The sequence below is a fragment of the Bison bison genome, unplaced genomic scaffold (assembly GCF_000754665.1).
Source record: "Bison bison bison isolate TAMUID 2011002044 unplaced genomic scaffold, Bison_UMD1.0 scf7180017864259, whole genome shotgun sequence".
Lineage (NCBI taxonomy): Eukaryota > Metazoa > Chordata > Mammalia > Artiodactyla > Bovidae > Bison > Bison bison.
Window position 1 is genome coordinate 2,657,447 of NW_011494831.1, and position 15,734 is coordinate 2,673,180.

Here is a 15,734-nt window from a genome sequence, read left to right on the forward strand (position 1 = left end):
CTGCGGTTCTGTGGGGGCCAGGGTGAGGCGTGCGCCCCCCGGGAACCGCCCCCCGCCACAGAGTCCCCGACCCTCCCCAAACTCGACCCCAAAGTCTCACTCGGACTCAGCAGACCTTACCCGCAGTTTCTTTCGTGGCCTCCTCCCTCTTGGCCCCGGCTGCTGCAAGAGCCAAAGACGAGGCTCTTGGGGTGTCCTGCGGGCCCCTGGGTTCGGCTGCTCCCCGCCCAGTCCCCTGACAGTGTGGGCCGCCTGCTGAGCACTGCCCAGCCCGAGGCTTCACACGCAGCTGTTCCCTTCCCAGGTGAAAGTCTTCGCTTTTTTATTTTTATTTTTTATGAAAAGCTGCCGCCAGGCTGGGATGTGCCTATGCGTGCAGGGGAGGGGTCAAGACCCTTCAGATGGGTAGGAGGACACCCAGCGCCTACCTGCTGACCCGTTGCTTGTTGGAGCCGATGCCCCGTTGACCTGGCTGGCAGGGTGATTCCCAAGAGGGAAGGGACTCTGTAGGGAGAGCGGGTTGGGAAGGTGCCTCTCACCCTGAGCCCGGGAGTCGGCCCCCACCCTCATCATCCGGCAGATGGGGCAGGCCTGTGGGGGGCTCTGGCAGGAGACCTGGCAACACAGACCTCGGACTGGCCTCCCATGGCTTCCTTGAGCTTCACAGCCTTCTTATCATGGGCACTGAAGAACTTGATAGGATTGGCGAGGGCCACAGTGAGATCTGGGTGCACAGGGATATAGGGGGCCTGGTAAGATATGCCTCGGAGCCTCTCCCGTCCTTGCCTGCCCCAGGATACCTGTTCTGCCTTCCACTGGAGGCTGGCTTGAGGAGAAAGGAGAGAGGATGGACAGCCTGGGGCTCCCGGCATTCCATGGGCCTCCTACCTGCCCAGGTGTCAGGCACATAGTCCTTCATCTCCAGGAAGACGAAGAGCGCAGGCATGGTGAGTGGCATGTTGCTCTCGTTGTGCAGACAGAGATGGTGGTATCCTGTGGGACATGACCAGGTGGCCAGTGAGCCAGAGCCCACTGCTTCCAGCGCTGCTCACCAGCAGCCCAATACTCAACACTCCTGCCTTTAGTCTGGTTCCTGGCTGTGTGATCTTGAGTAGATTACTTTAAATCTCTGAGACTTTCCCCATCTGTGAAATGGGGGTAACAGTGTCTACCTCATGTGGTTGTGTGCATGCTAGGTGGAGTCAGTCGTGTCTGACTTTGCAACCCTATGGACAGTAGTCCATCAGGCTCCTCTGTCCATGGGATACTCCCAGGCAAGACTACTGGAGTGGATTGGGATGCCCTCCAGCTCCTGCATTGCAAACAGATTCTTTACCACTGAGCCACTGGGGAAGCCCACTTCATGTAGTTGTTCTCAAAATAAAGTGTGAATGTGTTATAAGCCATTAAAGCATTTTAAGTGCCCAGTGAGTGTCAGCTGCTTGGGAAATTGCCCCAGTAATTCCGGAAAATTAGAGACATTCTGTTGGGTGGGCAGAGGCCTCAACCTCTGTCAGTTTCCTGGAGAGGTACTATTCCTGCCCCACTTTCTTGGGCTGATAACATGACAGGGCTACCTTTCTGAAGCTGCCCCATCCTGTGGACGGGTTCCTGATGCTGGTCTTGGTCTCAGACCCACTGGGAACAGCAAAGAAGTACCCCTGTCCTTACCAGAATTCAGGGCACTGATGGGAATGATGCGGTGTCCAAGAAACTTGTTGCCTTCCTCCATCACAGCGACTCTCAGGGAAGCCAGCTCAGGCATCAAGATCTGGGGAGAGTTCAGGACAGGACAGGCTGGAGTTGGGAGGGGGTGGCCAGGCTTTCCCCTTCCTGGCTCCAGAAATCTAGGGTCAGTGTGAGAACATGTTACCAGGTTTGCTGAGAACAAAAGGCCCACTCTAAGCCACGTACATAGCCATCCTAGCAGCTCCTGTCATGGCTGGTCCACACAGGGCAGAGAGCTGGATATGTGGCCTAGGCTCCAGGGGCCTGCTGCAGACAGCCCTTGGCAGCTTTGTCAACAAGTATCCAGTGGGGGCAAAAGACTCCCATGATTCCTTGGGCCCCTGCACCCTGGTCTGGGAGTGCACATTTCTGCCTCTAATCCTAACATGAACAAGCATGTGCATACACACCTATACACACACACAAAACCTGCCCACCAAGTAAATTTCTGTAAAACTTGGTTTTTGAACTCTTAAAACTCAGGAGGGCACAGGTGAGGGGTGGGGAGAGGAGGAGGTTCAAAGAACTCCCTTTATGTATTTCCTCTTCTACAAGTAGAGACCGAAGAGGAGGGGCACGTCCCAGCCCCTGCCTACCCTGGGCCTCGCCCCCACCTTCTCAAAGACAAAGGGCTCCTCCTTCCAGACCGGATTGATGGAGTTGGTACTGGGTGATAGCTTGGTGCGATAGCGCCTCTTGGGATCTCCCGGAAGGCCAAACAGCTCCACTTCCACATAGGTGCGCACGCTGCGTTCTGACAGGAACTGCCCAGAAATCACCTGGAGGGGCAGGGAGTGGCATGGGAGATCAGTATCAGTTTCCTACTCAGGCCATGCTCTAAGTCCTCCAGCGCCCTGGCTGAAACATCCATTCTTGGGTACTGGGAAGAGCCCCATTCAATTCTGGCCACAGAGTAGAGGCTATCTGGCTCAAAGGTTATAGCTAAGCTCTGGCATCCAGGGTGTTTCCAGCATTCAGGGAAGAGGTGTGGGCTTCCCCACCTCCTTCCCCAGTGAGGAAGGAACAGGTCCCTCCCCCAGGGCCTGGGGCTCCTGCTGCCCCACTCTGCCCACTCTTCTCCCCTCCCCCAACCCAGCCTCAGCCCTTCCCCTTGGTTTCCATGGGGACCAAGAGGCAGCCTCCAGTGCAGAGGAGGAGGCAGTTTCCAAGGCAACTTGCTACTGCACGAAACTGGCTGGGGCTGAAGTTTTCAGGATATCAGGGGAGGGGGTTGGGAACGGAGGGGTGGGGCTCCTCAAGACCCCAGCCCTCCCGGCTACTTGTCCACCTCAGGGCCTTGCCGTAATGGAAAGGGTGGTGGCTACCACCACGTCGATGCGGTCCACTGAGAAGGGATTGAACTGCTTGTCCGACCGACGCATGAACTCATGCTTGAGGAGGTAGCCACTCTGCCCGTTGAACTCGAAAAGCGCCATGTTCTGCTGCATGGGCAGGTCTGGGGGGACAGGGGCAGTCAGGCAGGGAGCCCCAGCTCTGAGTCTGCACACAGCCTCTCTTTCCACATTTCCCCGCCTTTCCTGTCTCGTGAGCAGGGAGGTTGGGAGGGCTGTGAGGATGAGGGTTTCTCATATCCCATATTGGTTCCTGAGGGTCTCATCTCTCAGGAAGGGCCCCCAACCCGAAGTCAGCAGGAGCAAAGCCACGACCGGACCTCACACTCAGAGTGGGAGCTGAGACCAGTGGAGCAGGGGTTCCCGCAGCCCCACTCAGGCTGAGCAGCCAGAACGCCAGAACCCTTGCCAGCACTCTGGCATCACCACACACACACTCATGTACCTGCAGTCACACAGGTATGAGCTGAGGCACTAAATGCTCCTACACCCGCACGTGCACCCACCTAACTGAACATCAGCTCCCCCAAGTCTGTTTCAAAGACCTCCCCCTCCCCAGGGAAGGGGTAAAGGTGAGAGGGGCAGGGGAAGGTTCTCAAGGGCCTGATCATGCCCTTACCCATCGTCTGGAAGTTGAGGGCAACCATCTGACAACCAGCATTCCAGAACATCTGAGGCATGTAGTTGGAGGAGTCCATGCGGGTACCCTTGGGGTAGATGCGGCTCATCTGGCGCTTGTTGTAGCTGCCATGGAGTATAGGAACCGGGAGGACCACAGACCTACGAGCCTCGTCCCAGGCCCCCCGCCCCTCCACCCCACCAGGGACCCTGGCTACAGAGGTCTCAAGGATACTCCACAAACTGCACTGAGGACTTGGAGAGCAGGTCGTAAGCCTTGAGCTCCGTGAAGGAGGAGATAACATAACTTCGATTCTTTTCTGCATGGAGAATGACAGAGAGTCCACATCAGGCTGTCCCCTCCCACAGACCTGTCCTCCCCTTTGGTATGGCTTCCAGTGAGGCTTGAGGGTTGAGGGGCCAGCCCCGGGGTAGGAAATGTGCAGATCTCTGTGGGTAGCAGTGTGTCCTGGGATAAAGGGTATGTACAGTGGATACACACGGGGTGGACTGTGAGTGCCAGAGTCCTGGAGGCGGGGTGCATGCCCTGGGCATGCACAGGGGGTGTGGGGAACACACAGAGATGACCCCAGAGGTCAGGAACATGCCATGAAGTACAGGGCACAGAGGTTAAGGGCCCGCAGCAAGAGTGGTGCACAGGAAAGGGCACAGGCTGGGGGTTCAGGGATGAGAAGCATTGCAGAGTGGACACAGAAACAGGTGTTGGTGATGGGGACGTGCATAGAGGGTGAGAGGAACTCACTGTGAGCATGTCTGGAGAAGATAAAGGTAAACAGCACGGGTGCGCTCAGAAAGCGAAGGGGACAGGCTTCGCTTGTCTGGCTGGTGTCTTTGCCATCTACCCCCTCCCAGGAGTTCTCATGCCCCAGAGACCACAGGAGCCCCCGGACGCCCAGCTGAGGTGGCCTGTTGTAAATGACCTGCCTGTCACCAACACATTCCAGAGCATTCTGCTTGCTGCCAAGTTCCCAGTACAGGGACAGCATACTGGGAGCCACTGCCACTTAAACATGCCCTTTGCCTGGCTCCCCTGCCGGGTATTTATAGACAGGGCTCCCAGCCCAAGGGAAGGGAGGACCTGCCTGGCTCTCACCCCCACCCATCAGACTGCTCTGGTGTCAGGACACACTTCCAAAGGGCCTTCTCCTGCACCAAATCTTGACTTCCAGCTTCCCACCACCCTGTGCTAACTCACGGGCAGAGAACTCGAAGGAGATGAACTTGGTGGGCTGGATGTAATTGACCAGGCTGGACATCTCCTTGTAGGCCGTCACCTCCAGGCCCGCTGTGCCCTAGGGAGGAGGGGGAGGATAGAGAAGAGGCCAGAACAGAGCTGGGCCCCACACCCGCCCCATCGGAGGACTCCCCACACACCTCATCTGACTGCATCTTCTTTATCTCTTCTTCATCCAGGTTTCCCGACTCCTCCTCTTCCTCTTCTACCTCCTCCTCCTCCAACTCAGCCCCTTCCTCACCAGCCCACACTGCCACATACAGCTCTGTCAGTACTGGGGGCACCGGGAGACCCCACACCAGGCTGGCTCTCCCCTTCAGGCCCAGCCCCTCTCTCCCATTCCAGATACTCCCCCATGCCCACGCCCACCCCAACTCCTCCCAGGCCAACTCACCTGTATCTTCACCCACAGGGGCATTGGGTGGGCTGCTACCCTCAGCCTCCCCATCCAGCTCCTTGCTGGGGGATGCAGAGCCAGAAAACTGGTTCTTCTTGTTCTTGATTAGGATCTTGCCTCGGAGATCCTCAGGGCTGGGCAGGGGGATGCCAGGTTTCAGCTGTGGGAGAAGAGAGAGAGGCCTCAGCCATCTCCTCACCTTCAGGGTATAGCCTAAACTCCTTCAGGCCAGGCTGCCCTTCATTTGCCCCCTCCCTACTTCTCCAGCCTCGTGTCTCCTTACTCCACATAGTGCACCAGCCCTCTGTCTGACCCAACTTATCCCAGCTCCTCAGTGATGTTTCCTCACCTTATTCAGTCTGCCTGGAACACCCTTGCCCACTGTCATCAAGGTAAATCCATTATCTCCCTTAGGTTACAGCTTAATAATCTCCTTCTCCAGGAAGCCTTCCCTAATCCCCAGGACCAGATCTGGAGCCCCAAGTACTCCTAAAGCAGCCACTGGTTGTAATGGCATGGTTACTTGTCTGCCTCCCAACTAGAGGGTAAGCAGTCTGAGCGCTGAGACTGGCCCCTTTGCCACTGACATGTCCCTCAAGCCCAGAATGGTGTCTGACATGTGGTAGACAATAGGGCCCAACAATCCTTGAGGTGAGCCCCAGCATCCTGGCACCCTGCCCAGGGTCCCCAGCCCTCAGCCCCAGATGCCCCACAGTGAAGTCTTCTCACCGGGAACTTCTCCAGGGGTTCTGTGAGCAGCATATCCCCAAACATCGTCCGGCAGTACTCGGCCATCTTAGCCTGTTGGCGGGGTCTGCAGGGAGCAGACGTGGGTGGTGTTCAGCTGCTCCTCTCTACCCTCTTATCCATCTTTTTGTGCCCCCTGATGACCCAGATCAGAGGCTTAGGAATTTGGGGAGGCAGGGACACAGGCAGAAGAGCCCACAGTCCCAAGGAGATTGTGAGGAGACCTGGGAGGGAGCTTGAAGGCATGGCTAAGAGGCTGGGAATGACTGTGGGGAGGGTAGCAGCAGGTGGGAGACGGGGCCAGGGTAGAGAACAAGGCTGGGTGGCCTGGATACACACGAGTCCACGTGGTTTTCAAATGACAGGATGACCGGATAAGGGGAGGTCTTAAAGGCACTTTCTGCAATGGCTTCGATTGCTTCCTGGAGGAGAAGGGGACCCCAGGAGGAAGAAGGAGATCAGTGCTATGCTACAGGCTTCCACTCCCCCAAAGGCACCATTGTCCACTCTCCAGTTTCAACACATACATAGAACTGGAGGGCAACTCTTGGCCCCTGTCCCTTCTGGTCCCCTCTAGTCCCCACACTGGTCCAAGGCCTCCCAGCCATCCCTCCTCTCCTGCTTCACCACCCCCAACCGCCAAAGGCTCTTGGCCCAGGGCCCTTCAATAGTGCCAGTGTCACCAGCCTCTGCATACCGAGTCTCACCTTGAAATAGATGTCTGTGGTCATGGTGAAACCGTGGGTGATGATGGGCTCTTCGTCGGGGGGCTTCCCCTTCCAGCAGTCCAGCTCCACGCAGCGGCAGCCTGCCAGCAGCACTTGGCGGTACATCTCAGCAGAGGAGAGGCCTGAGAACTGGCCAGCTGAGCCGGAGGAGGGGCGAGGGGCAGGGGCTTCACTCAACGGCAGTCCTGCTCTGCCCCGCCCCTCTCCATCGTGGGACTGTCCTGTGCGCAGCCCCTGCAGGGGATTCAGGGGACAGGAACAGGGCCCAGAAGAAGAGAGGTTGGCTGTGAGGTCACCAAGGCCCACCTGTCAGGTAGGTGTTGTGGGAGGAGTTGATGAAGTAATGGTTGAGCGGCTGGGTCATGTCGTGGTGCAGCAGCAGCTTGTCCTGGGCCAGCACACTGTTCTCCGGCCCGCAGAGAAACCACACCATGCCCTCGGGGGACAGCTGGCCTGGGGGACGGGGTGGTTGTCAGGGTTGCAGCCTAGCTGCGGGGCCGGGAAAGGTCCACGGAGGGCCCAAGTTTCCCTCAGTCCTCACCCCGCTGCACATTGATGCCGCTGGGCTCGTACTTGTCGATGAGGCCCTGCACCTGGTCAGGACGCGCTGGCGGGAACAGCAGGGAATTGAGCCTGGAGTCACGCTGTTTCTGGTTGATGAATTTGGCCAGGTGCTCCTTAGTCATATAGGGTTTGGCCTTGGAGTGGCTGCAGGCCAGAGAGAAGATCTAGGTCCCCCTCTAGATCCCCTGGGCTAGGGTGAGAGGGGCCTCAGACAACCCCCTTCTCCAGCAACATCACCTAATTATCAGCATGGCAGGTGGGAATTTCAGCCACCACCCCTTCCCCAAGCCCAGCCAAGCCCAAGAAGCTCACTAGGAAGTGAAGATCTCATCTATTTCTGGCCGAGGACAGAGGCTCATGAGGAAGCTCTTGTACACGGACTCTGGGAAGTCCTCAGGATTGATGGCATCGTTCTGGGAGATAGAGAGTCACTGATGACTCCTGGGTCCACGGACCTCAGACTAGGCCCAGCCCTGTGCAAGGGGACCTGGGGAGAGGGACAGCTCAGGGCAGACAGAAGAGCATCAAGGGCACCTTGAGCCCCTACTTTTCAAGGCCCTTGTTGCTGAGCAGAGAGCATCTTAGCTGGTTTGCTTTGCCCCTGAATTGACCTCAGCTAGTCACCAATAAGCATATGAAGAGATGCCCAACATCATTAGCCTTGTGTGCTGTGCTTAGTTGCTCAGTCGTGTCCAACTCTTTGCGACCCCATGGACTGCAGCCCTGCAGGCTCCTCTGTCCATGGGATTCTCCAGGCAAGAACACTGGAGTGGGTTGCTGGTTTCCTCCTCCAGGGGATCTTCCCCACCCAGGGATCAAACTCAGGTCTCCTGCATTTGCCATCTGAGCCACCAGGGAAGGGGATTCTGCTGGGCCAAATTCTGAAACTCATCAGGACAAGGAACTCCTTTCTATGTCTGTTCCATTTTCTTCCTTCTGGAATAGGAATGTCTATAACTATTATCATACGCCTATCACACCACTGCATTTTGGAAGCAGGAGCCCTGTTGTCTTTTTCACTGATTCACAGATGTAATAGGGCTTCCCTGGTGGCTCAGAGGTTAAAGCATCTGCCTTTAATGCGGGAGACCTGGGTTCGATCCCTGGGTCAGGAAGATCCCCTGGAGAAGGAAATGGCAACCCAGTATTCTTGCCTGTAGGATCCCAGGGACGGAGGAGCCTGGTGGGCTACAGTCCACGGGGTCGCAGAGAGTCAGACATGCCTGAGCGATGTAACTTTCACAGATGTAATGGAATTTTGCCCCAGGATTTTGACCTGTTGCTGATTTAGATGATCTAGATGAGATTTGCCTGGAAAATCCCATGGACAGAGGAGCCTCATAGGCTCCAGTCCATGGGTTCAGAAAGAGTCAGACAGGACTGAGCAACGACACACACAGATGAGATTTAGGACTTTCGAACTGATGATGTTTGGACGAGAGTTTAAACTTTAGGTTTGAGACTTTGGGGAATACTAGGGTAGGGTGAATATATTTTGTACAGGGGACAGACATAAATTTGGGGATCCAGAAGGCAGACTGTAGGGGGCTAAAGGTCACCTCCAAAAAAGATATGTCCATATCTTAATCCCCAGAACCTTTGAATGTCTCCTTATTTGGAAAAAGGGTCTTACAGATGTAATTAAGTTTTGGCTTTTCATATGAAATTATCCTGGATTATCTCAGTGGACGTGAAATTACAACAAAAGTGTCCTTATAAGAGAGAGGCATAGGGAGATTAAGTACACAGAGCAGAAGGTAATGTGAAGACAGAGCAGACAGAGAGATGTGGCCATAATCCAAAGAATGCCAATAGCCAGCCAAAGCTGGAAGAGGCAAGGGAATATTTTCCTCTAGAGCCTCTGGAGGGAGCATGGCCCTTGATTTTGGACATCTGGCCACAACAACCATGAGAGAATAAATTTCTGATATGTCAGGTCACCTAGTTTGTGGTAATTTATTACAGCACCCAGGGAAACCAATACAACTAGTAAACATTTTAAAGGGTTTTGCACTTTTAAAAAACATTCTGAAGAAAATCTGGATAAACTTAGTTATTCAGTCATGCCTGACTCTCTGCGACCGCCATGGACTGGAGCCCACCAGGCTCCTCTGTCCATGGGATTTTCCAGGTAAGAATACTGGAGTGGGTAGCCATTGCCTTCTCCAAGCTAATGCCTTCTCATTAGCCTTAGGTAATTGCAAATCAAAACCACAGTGAGGGGAATTCCCTGGAAGTCCAGTGGTTGAGACTCCACCCTTCCACTGCAGGGAGCACAGGTTCTATCCCTGGTCAGGGAACTAAGATCCCACAAGCCAGAGGGTGTAGCCAAATGGAAAAAGAGCATAAAACCACAATGAGATACTATATACACAGAATGACTAAAGTAAAAAATAAAAAAAGAGAGTAACAAGTGTTGGTGAAGACGTGGAGAAATTGGGACACTTGTACAATGCAAGTGGGATTGTAAAATGGTATGGTCATTTTGGAAAACAGTCTGGCATTTCCTCAAAATATTAAGTATAGAGTTACTATATGACTCCAAAATTCCACCCCTAGGTATGTACTCAAGTGACTTGAAAACATATGTCCAAACAAAATCGTTCATAGAAGCATTATTCAGAATTGCCAAAAAGTGAAAATGACCCAAATGTCCATCAACTGTTGAACAGATGGGTAAAATGTGGTATATCTACACCATGGAATATTATTCCACAGTAAAAAGGAATGAAGTACTGATAAATATTACAACATGGATGAAGCTTGAAAACATTGTGCTAAATGAATGAAGCTTGATATCAAAAATCACATATTGTATGATTCCATTTACATGAATTGTCCAGAAGAGACAAATCTACAGAAACAGAAATGGAAAGTAGCTTTGGTGGCATTCAAGACTTCTGTGCCTTTGCATTTCACTCCAGAAAAACCCATCAATTGTTTTCTAGGTTCACTCTGAAAAGCCAATATCGGTCTCAGTTTGGAGCAGAGGCTCCGAGCAGACGAGCTAGATTAAATCTTGGACCCATCAATTACAAGCACAGATGGCTCAGGGGCTCCTACTGCGGTGCTGGAGAACTGATCGATAAGGAGGACATGGCCGAGGTGGGAGCTCGGGAGGTAGGAGCACAGAAGCGTGGATGTTACTGACAGCAGCCATGGTGCCCTGGTAGGAGCCCACTCGCACCTTCTCCCCAACCCCCAGCTTGCATCCTCTGCGACTCATGGCACCAAGGGGTCCCCAGCTCTGTAGAGCTGACCACAGGGAAGGATTCCTCCCGGGATTCATGCAGACAGGTGATCAATGAGGCCTCAGTTTTATTTATTTATAACATTCCAAATTCTTATCAGGAGAAAAGACTCCATGGATTCTGGGTGGTACTCTATATTGAGGCACTGGCCAAGGGAGGATAGGGGCCTGAGATCCACCCCCGCCAGGCAGGAACCCTGGCTCAGGGCTGTGTCTGCCCAGACAGCTCCTTTCTGTAAGTCACGTAAGGTACCTCATGGGTCACCCCACATACGACTTGTAATTCAAAATTAATTACTTAAGTAAAAAGAAGGGGTTTCCCCGATGGCTCAAGTGGTAAAGCATCTGCCTGCAATGCAGGAGACACAGAGACCTGGGTTCAATCACTGGGTTGGAAAGATCCCCTGGAGAAGGAAATGGCAACTCACTCTAGTATTCTTGCCTGGAAAATCCCATGGACAGAGGAACGTGATAGGCTATAGTCCATGGGGTCGCAAAGAGTCAGACATGACTGAGCATGCAAGCACGCCAGTAGAAAGAAAGATGTTTTCATGTGTTGAGCTGAGGCCAACCTACTCTAAACTCAGGCATCTCAGCCCCCTGCCCTGGTTCTGTCACTGCTCCTGATGTCAGGAATCGGTGGCTCTGGAGTTACCTGGCTTTTCAGGCTGTTGGCCAGGACTGTACCATCATTTCTGCTCTCCCCACTCCCATGAGGCCTGCCTAAGTTGCCCTCCAGCCAGAGGCAACTCAGGTGAGAATGAGAATGCTGGGAGTGGGCTGGGGAAGGAGAACCACTCACCTTGCCTTTGGGGAGGTGGCAGGCACTGAGGGCAGCTTCTACCCTCTTGCGGTCAGCAGGGAACATCTGGAAGAAACTGAGAGCAGAGAAAGTGAAAGTTGCTCAGTTGTATCCGACTCTTTGCGACCCCATGGACTGTATAGTCCATGGAATTCTCCAGGCCAGAATACTGGAGTAGGTAGCCTTTCCCTTCTCCGGGGGATCTTCCCAACCCAGGGATCGAACCCAGGTCTCCTGCATTGCAGGCGGATTCTTTACCAGCTGAGAAAGGCATCAGGCAAAGAAGGGGTGTCGGGCCTGGAGAAGGAAGGCCTTGAAGAGCTTGGGGGAGGGGAGGGGAGGACACGTGGGGAGGGAATAGGGGAGACTCACTTCTTCACGGGAATCTTCCCCTCAGGGTTAAGCTGCATCTTGAGCTTCACAAGGCTGGTGGGCAGAAAGCAGCCTGTCAAGGCTCAGTCCCACACACTTAACCCTGCGTGCACTAAGGCCAGGAAGGTGGGCACTTACATCTTGTCCAGGAAGGTGCTGCGGGAGGCGTTGGCCGTCAGCGGGTGCTTGGCCAGAGCCAGTACGTCTTCAGCCCAGTCCTGCAGGACCCCAGAGCACAGCGGTCAGGTCCCTCACCCCAGAGGTGCCACCACACCCCACAGCCCAGGCCTGTCCCTCAGGATTTCTGGGCAGTCCCCAGGGCCCAGACTTGTGCCCCCCACACACCTTGCCCACGTTGTCCTTATAGGAGACGAAGTTATGGAAGGTGAGGTCCACCATGTCAGGGCCGGATACCACTGTGAGCGTCTTCAGCAGGAAGTTGTCGGGGATGTTCATGTTGAAGACTTCCCGGAGCTTCTGGCTCTGCAGCAGGTGGTGACGTGGTGGGGATCAGCAGTGCGCCCCTGGCCCTCTGCACCATGGCTCCCCTGTCTCTCCTTCTCAGCCACATGAAGTCTAGCCTACTGGAGGGCATCTCATCTGTGCCCATCGTGGGAGCCACGGAAGGAGAGGTCCGCAGGAAGAGACAAACCAAGGCTGTGGGGCTTGCAAGTTCTGTGTATTTTGTTTGCCATTTCTCATTTGAAGACAGATTCTTAGTCCCCAGTTTCAGGGAATCTTGCTTCCCACCAATCCCTTCCTCCAACTTCCTTACCAGCATTAGGCAAAAACAGGCCAAATGTTTGGAGAGGAGGGGAGAGGGGGCTAGCCATACCTCCCAGCCTGGCATGCTCTAGGAGCAAGAGCTGACCATGCAACGTGTCCATTCACTGTGTCCTGATACCAAAGCCCTGGCAAGCCAGGGGGCAGCCACACCCCATCATGGCTTAGGGAGAGACCCTCGGCTCGCTCCAGATATCAGGCTCCCCGCCCCCACAGGGACCCCTACCCCATGGAGCTGGTGTCTGTGCTGAGCCTGGTCTCCTCTGGGCCCACTTACCTTGGGCATCTTGGCAAACTTCCCAAAGCGGGTGTCCCGGATGCTGGTGATATCCAGGAGCTCCATCTCCTGGTAGCAGCAAAGACGGGATGTGGACCAAGACATCAGATCGAGGATGAAGGGCAGGAAGCTTTACACCCCTTCACATCTTGGCCAACTACCTTTTCTAGATGCCAAGACTGTGGGGTCTCCCAGACTGCAAACTTCCCTTCTCAGCAAGTGGCTCGCCTTCCTCATGCGACCCTCCTCCCTTCCTCTGTAGCCACGCCTCTCCTGGCCACTCAAATTACTGGGGAGCTGTGACCTCATCTTCCCACCTCCATCCCAGATATACTCTCTGCATACTCCTCCACCCTTCTTTCTGCCCAGGTGCTGAGACTTCTCTGATCTCTCTGGACCCTCAAGGTTACCCAGAACCATAGACAGGGAATCTGCCTTTGGCAGCAATTCTAATTCCATTCTCTCTCTCCAAGGGATGCTAAGGGTGGAGCATTGGGGCCCAAGGCAGTCATGGTCCTCACTGGGGTCCTCCCTCCCAAAGCAGCCAGACCCTGCCAACAGGAGGTCCCGTGGAGCTACCCTTTCAGGTCACTCTACACTGCTGGCATCCACACCTTCACCCCTGTGTCATCAAGAGGCTGCTTGCATTCAATGGATCTGCAGGAGTTCGGGGCCGTGGTAGACAGAGGCTGCCTCACCTTACTCTGATATGTCCAGTACAAGTAGTAGCCCTTGGGATCCACACGGAGGATAACCGGAGAGGCTATCGTCGTTTCCTGCAGAGAGAAGGAGTCAGCCCCCTGCTCTGAAACTTCAGGCTGAGCACTCCTGGCCCCAGCCAGGGCTTTCAGAGCTCACCGTCTGCCTAGGAGGTGGCTGTCCCAGGGGTTTGTGGGTATTTCTCTTTGTTCTCCAGAGCTAAGGGCAGGGTATAAGCCTTAAAAGCTCTGAACCAGGGGTGGGAAGGGGTAGAGGGTTGAAAATGACATTTCTGGAAGAGAAGAGGGTTTCCCCTCTAAATCCCAAATAGAAGTTCTCCCTCTAGACTCCAAGCAAGGGTCTTGGCCCCCACCTTACCCTGTTTTCAAGGCCCACAACTCAACCAAGGGGGTAGAATGTTCCTTACCAAGACTCCATGCTACCTCCAGGAGAACTAAACACAGTGAGAGCCGAGAACCCAATCCCTGCAAAGCAGCCTAGCTTCCTGCCTGCCCAGTCCTCCCATCCGTGGATCCCAACCACTTAACTGTCCCACAGGCCTTCCCACCTCCCAGCATAAGCATCCAAACTTTCTTGCCTAAAATATCACCAAAGACTAGCTTCTAGAAAGCATTTCCTGAGACACGCTGCAACAACAGGGTAAGAGCCGGTTCTCAGACCTAGAAGCCTATCTAAGACATCCCCAGGGGCTCACAGACTCCCAGGAAACAAGCCTCTACTAGACCGTGAGCTCTGTGCACCATGTTTGCTGAAGGAGGGAGTGAATGAAGAATGAACTCACTTCTGAACTCCTGTTCCACTCACAGAGCACACAGGCTACCTTTTATCTTAACGGTCTTTGTATGCACAAATAACAAGATACTAAAGTTGAAGTTTCCAACAAGGCATGGTGGTTGCTACACACCAAACCAGAACCAATGCAAAACTTACAAAGGAAATGGTCCAGAAAAATGTTCTCAAATCCAGGGTGGTTAGGATATGAGAGGGAAAAGAACACTGCTAATTCTGAAAAAAGCGGTGTCGTGAACTCCGTTCCCTTGCCTCCCCAAGGGAGGGTTGGGGTGCCTGACCCCTCACCTTAAACCTCCTGCACTTGGAAAGCTTTTGTCACCCCTGAGGTTGTGGGGTCTGACACCTGCCTGGGAAAACGAATGGGTGACAGATGGGCTGACTATTCGAGAGAGAGAGTCATAGTGGTGTGACAGTGAGCCCAAACCCCCAGAGTCTGTAGGGCAATGAATCCGTGAGTATTTTCTGGGTCCAAAATGGGCCTGTGGGAGAGAGGGCAAAGCCAAAGTTGCAAGAAACCGAAAGTGGTAACTGGATTCTGAGGGGCTGAAGAAGTAATTTCAAGTGACCTCCTGAAAAGAAATGATAGGAGGACCCTGGGCTTCCCTGGTGGCTCAAGGGTAAAGAATCCATCTGCAATGCAGGAGCTGCAGGAGACATGGGTTCAATTCCTGGGTAGGGAAGATCCCCTACAGGAGGGTATGGTAACCCATTTCAGTATTCTTGCCTGGAGAATCCCATGGACAAAGAAGCCTGGTAGGCTACAGTCCATGGGGTCGCAAAGAGTCATTCACGACTGAAGTACTTAGCATAAACCCAGGAGGACCCTAAGTAAGAGATCCCCAGGGGCTTCCCTGGAAGGTCTGGTGATTAATATTCTGCACTTTCATTGCAAGGTCGGGGTGCAGAGGTTCCATCCTTGCTCAAGGAATTAAGACCCCCACATGCTGTGTGGTGTGGGCCAAAAAATTTTTTTTAATTAAAGAAAAAAAGAGATTTCCCAGTTCAGAGAAGGTGGTTGGTGGGTCTCCTAAGAATCCTCAAAAATATGCATGAGAAAAAAAAGAAGAGTTACCCTTTTGCCAGGCCCAGTCCATGATAGCAGCTGCTCAGTTAAGAGCATCAGTACCTCTTTGACCAATCCCTCCGTGCACCCCACTCCTAGTAGGCAGAGAGGAGGAGCAGGGGATCCCCCAACAGGCCTTCGCAGAGCGTCTGTAGCTCACCTGAAATTATTCTTGGAGGTGAGGTAGAAGATGTCATTCTAAGTCAGGTTGGAGTTTTGAGATAACTAGTCTCTGAAGTTAATATGCTGTCTAGGTTGGTCATAGGGAGAAGGCAGTGGCACCCCT

At 53.9% G+C, this 15,734-nt stretch overlaps 1 protein-coding gene across 1 annotated transcript in view; it reads right to left on the minus strand.

The window, feature by feature from the left end:
- PLCB2 (phospholipase C, beta 2) overlaps positions 1-15,734 on the minus strand; it is a 21,950-nt gene that overhangs the window by 3,883 nt on the left and 2,333 nt on the right. The window contains exons 2-25 of the mRNA XM_010848048.1: positions 13,572-13,649; positions 12,874-12,942; positions 12,159-12,296; positions 11,952-12,031; positions 11,814-11,867; positions 11,442-11,517; positions 7,702-7,802; positions 7,367-7,533; positions 7,132-7,278; positions 6,805-6,962; positions 6,437-6,519; positions 6,080-6,164; positions 5,348-5,510; positions 5,094-5,203; positions 4,915-5,011; positions 3,934-4,018; positions 3,700-3,824; positions 3,030-3,184; positions 2,343-2,507; positions 1,672-1,771; positions 889-993; positions 630-724; positions 429-504; positions 116-162 (exon numbers count right to left, since the gene is read on the minus strand). Coding sequence (XP_010846350.1) covers positions 116-162; positions 429-504; positions 630-724; positions 889-993; positions 1,672-1,771; positions 2,343-2,507; positions 3,030-3,184; positions 3,700-3,824; positions 3,934-4,018; positions 4,915-5,011; positions 5,094-5,203; positions 5,348-5,510; positions 6,080-6,164; positions 6,437-6,519; positions 6,805-6,962; positions 7,132-7,278; positions 7,367-7,533; positions 7,702-7,802; positions 11,442-11,517; positions 11,814-11,867; positions 11,952-12,031; positions 12,159-12,296; positions 12,874-12,942; positions 13,572-13,649 — 2,559 coding nt within the window. The remainder of the gene's footprint in view (positions 1-115; positions 163-428; positions 505-629; positions 725-888; positions 994-1,671; positions 1,772-2,342; positions 2,508-3,029; positions 3,185-3,699; positions 3,825-3,933; positions 4,019-4,914; positions 5,012-5,093; positions 5,204-5,347; positions 5,511-6,079; positions 6,165-6,436; positions 6,520-6,804; positions 6,963-7,131; positions 7,279-7,366; positions 7,534-7,701; positions 7,803-11,441; positions 11,518-11,813; positions 11,868-11,951; positions 12,032-12,158; positions 12,297-12,873; positions 12,943-13,571; positions 13,650-15,734) is intronic.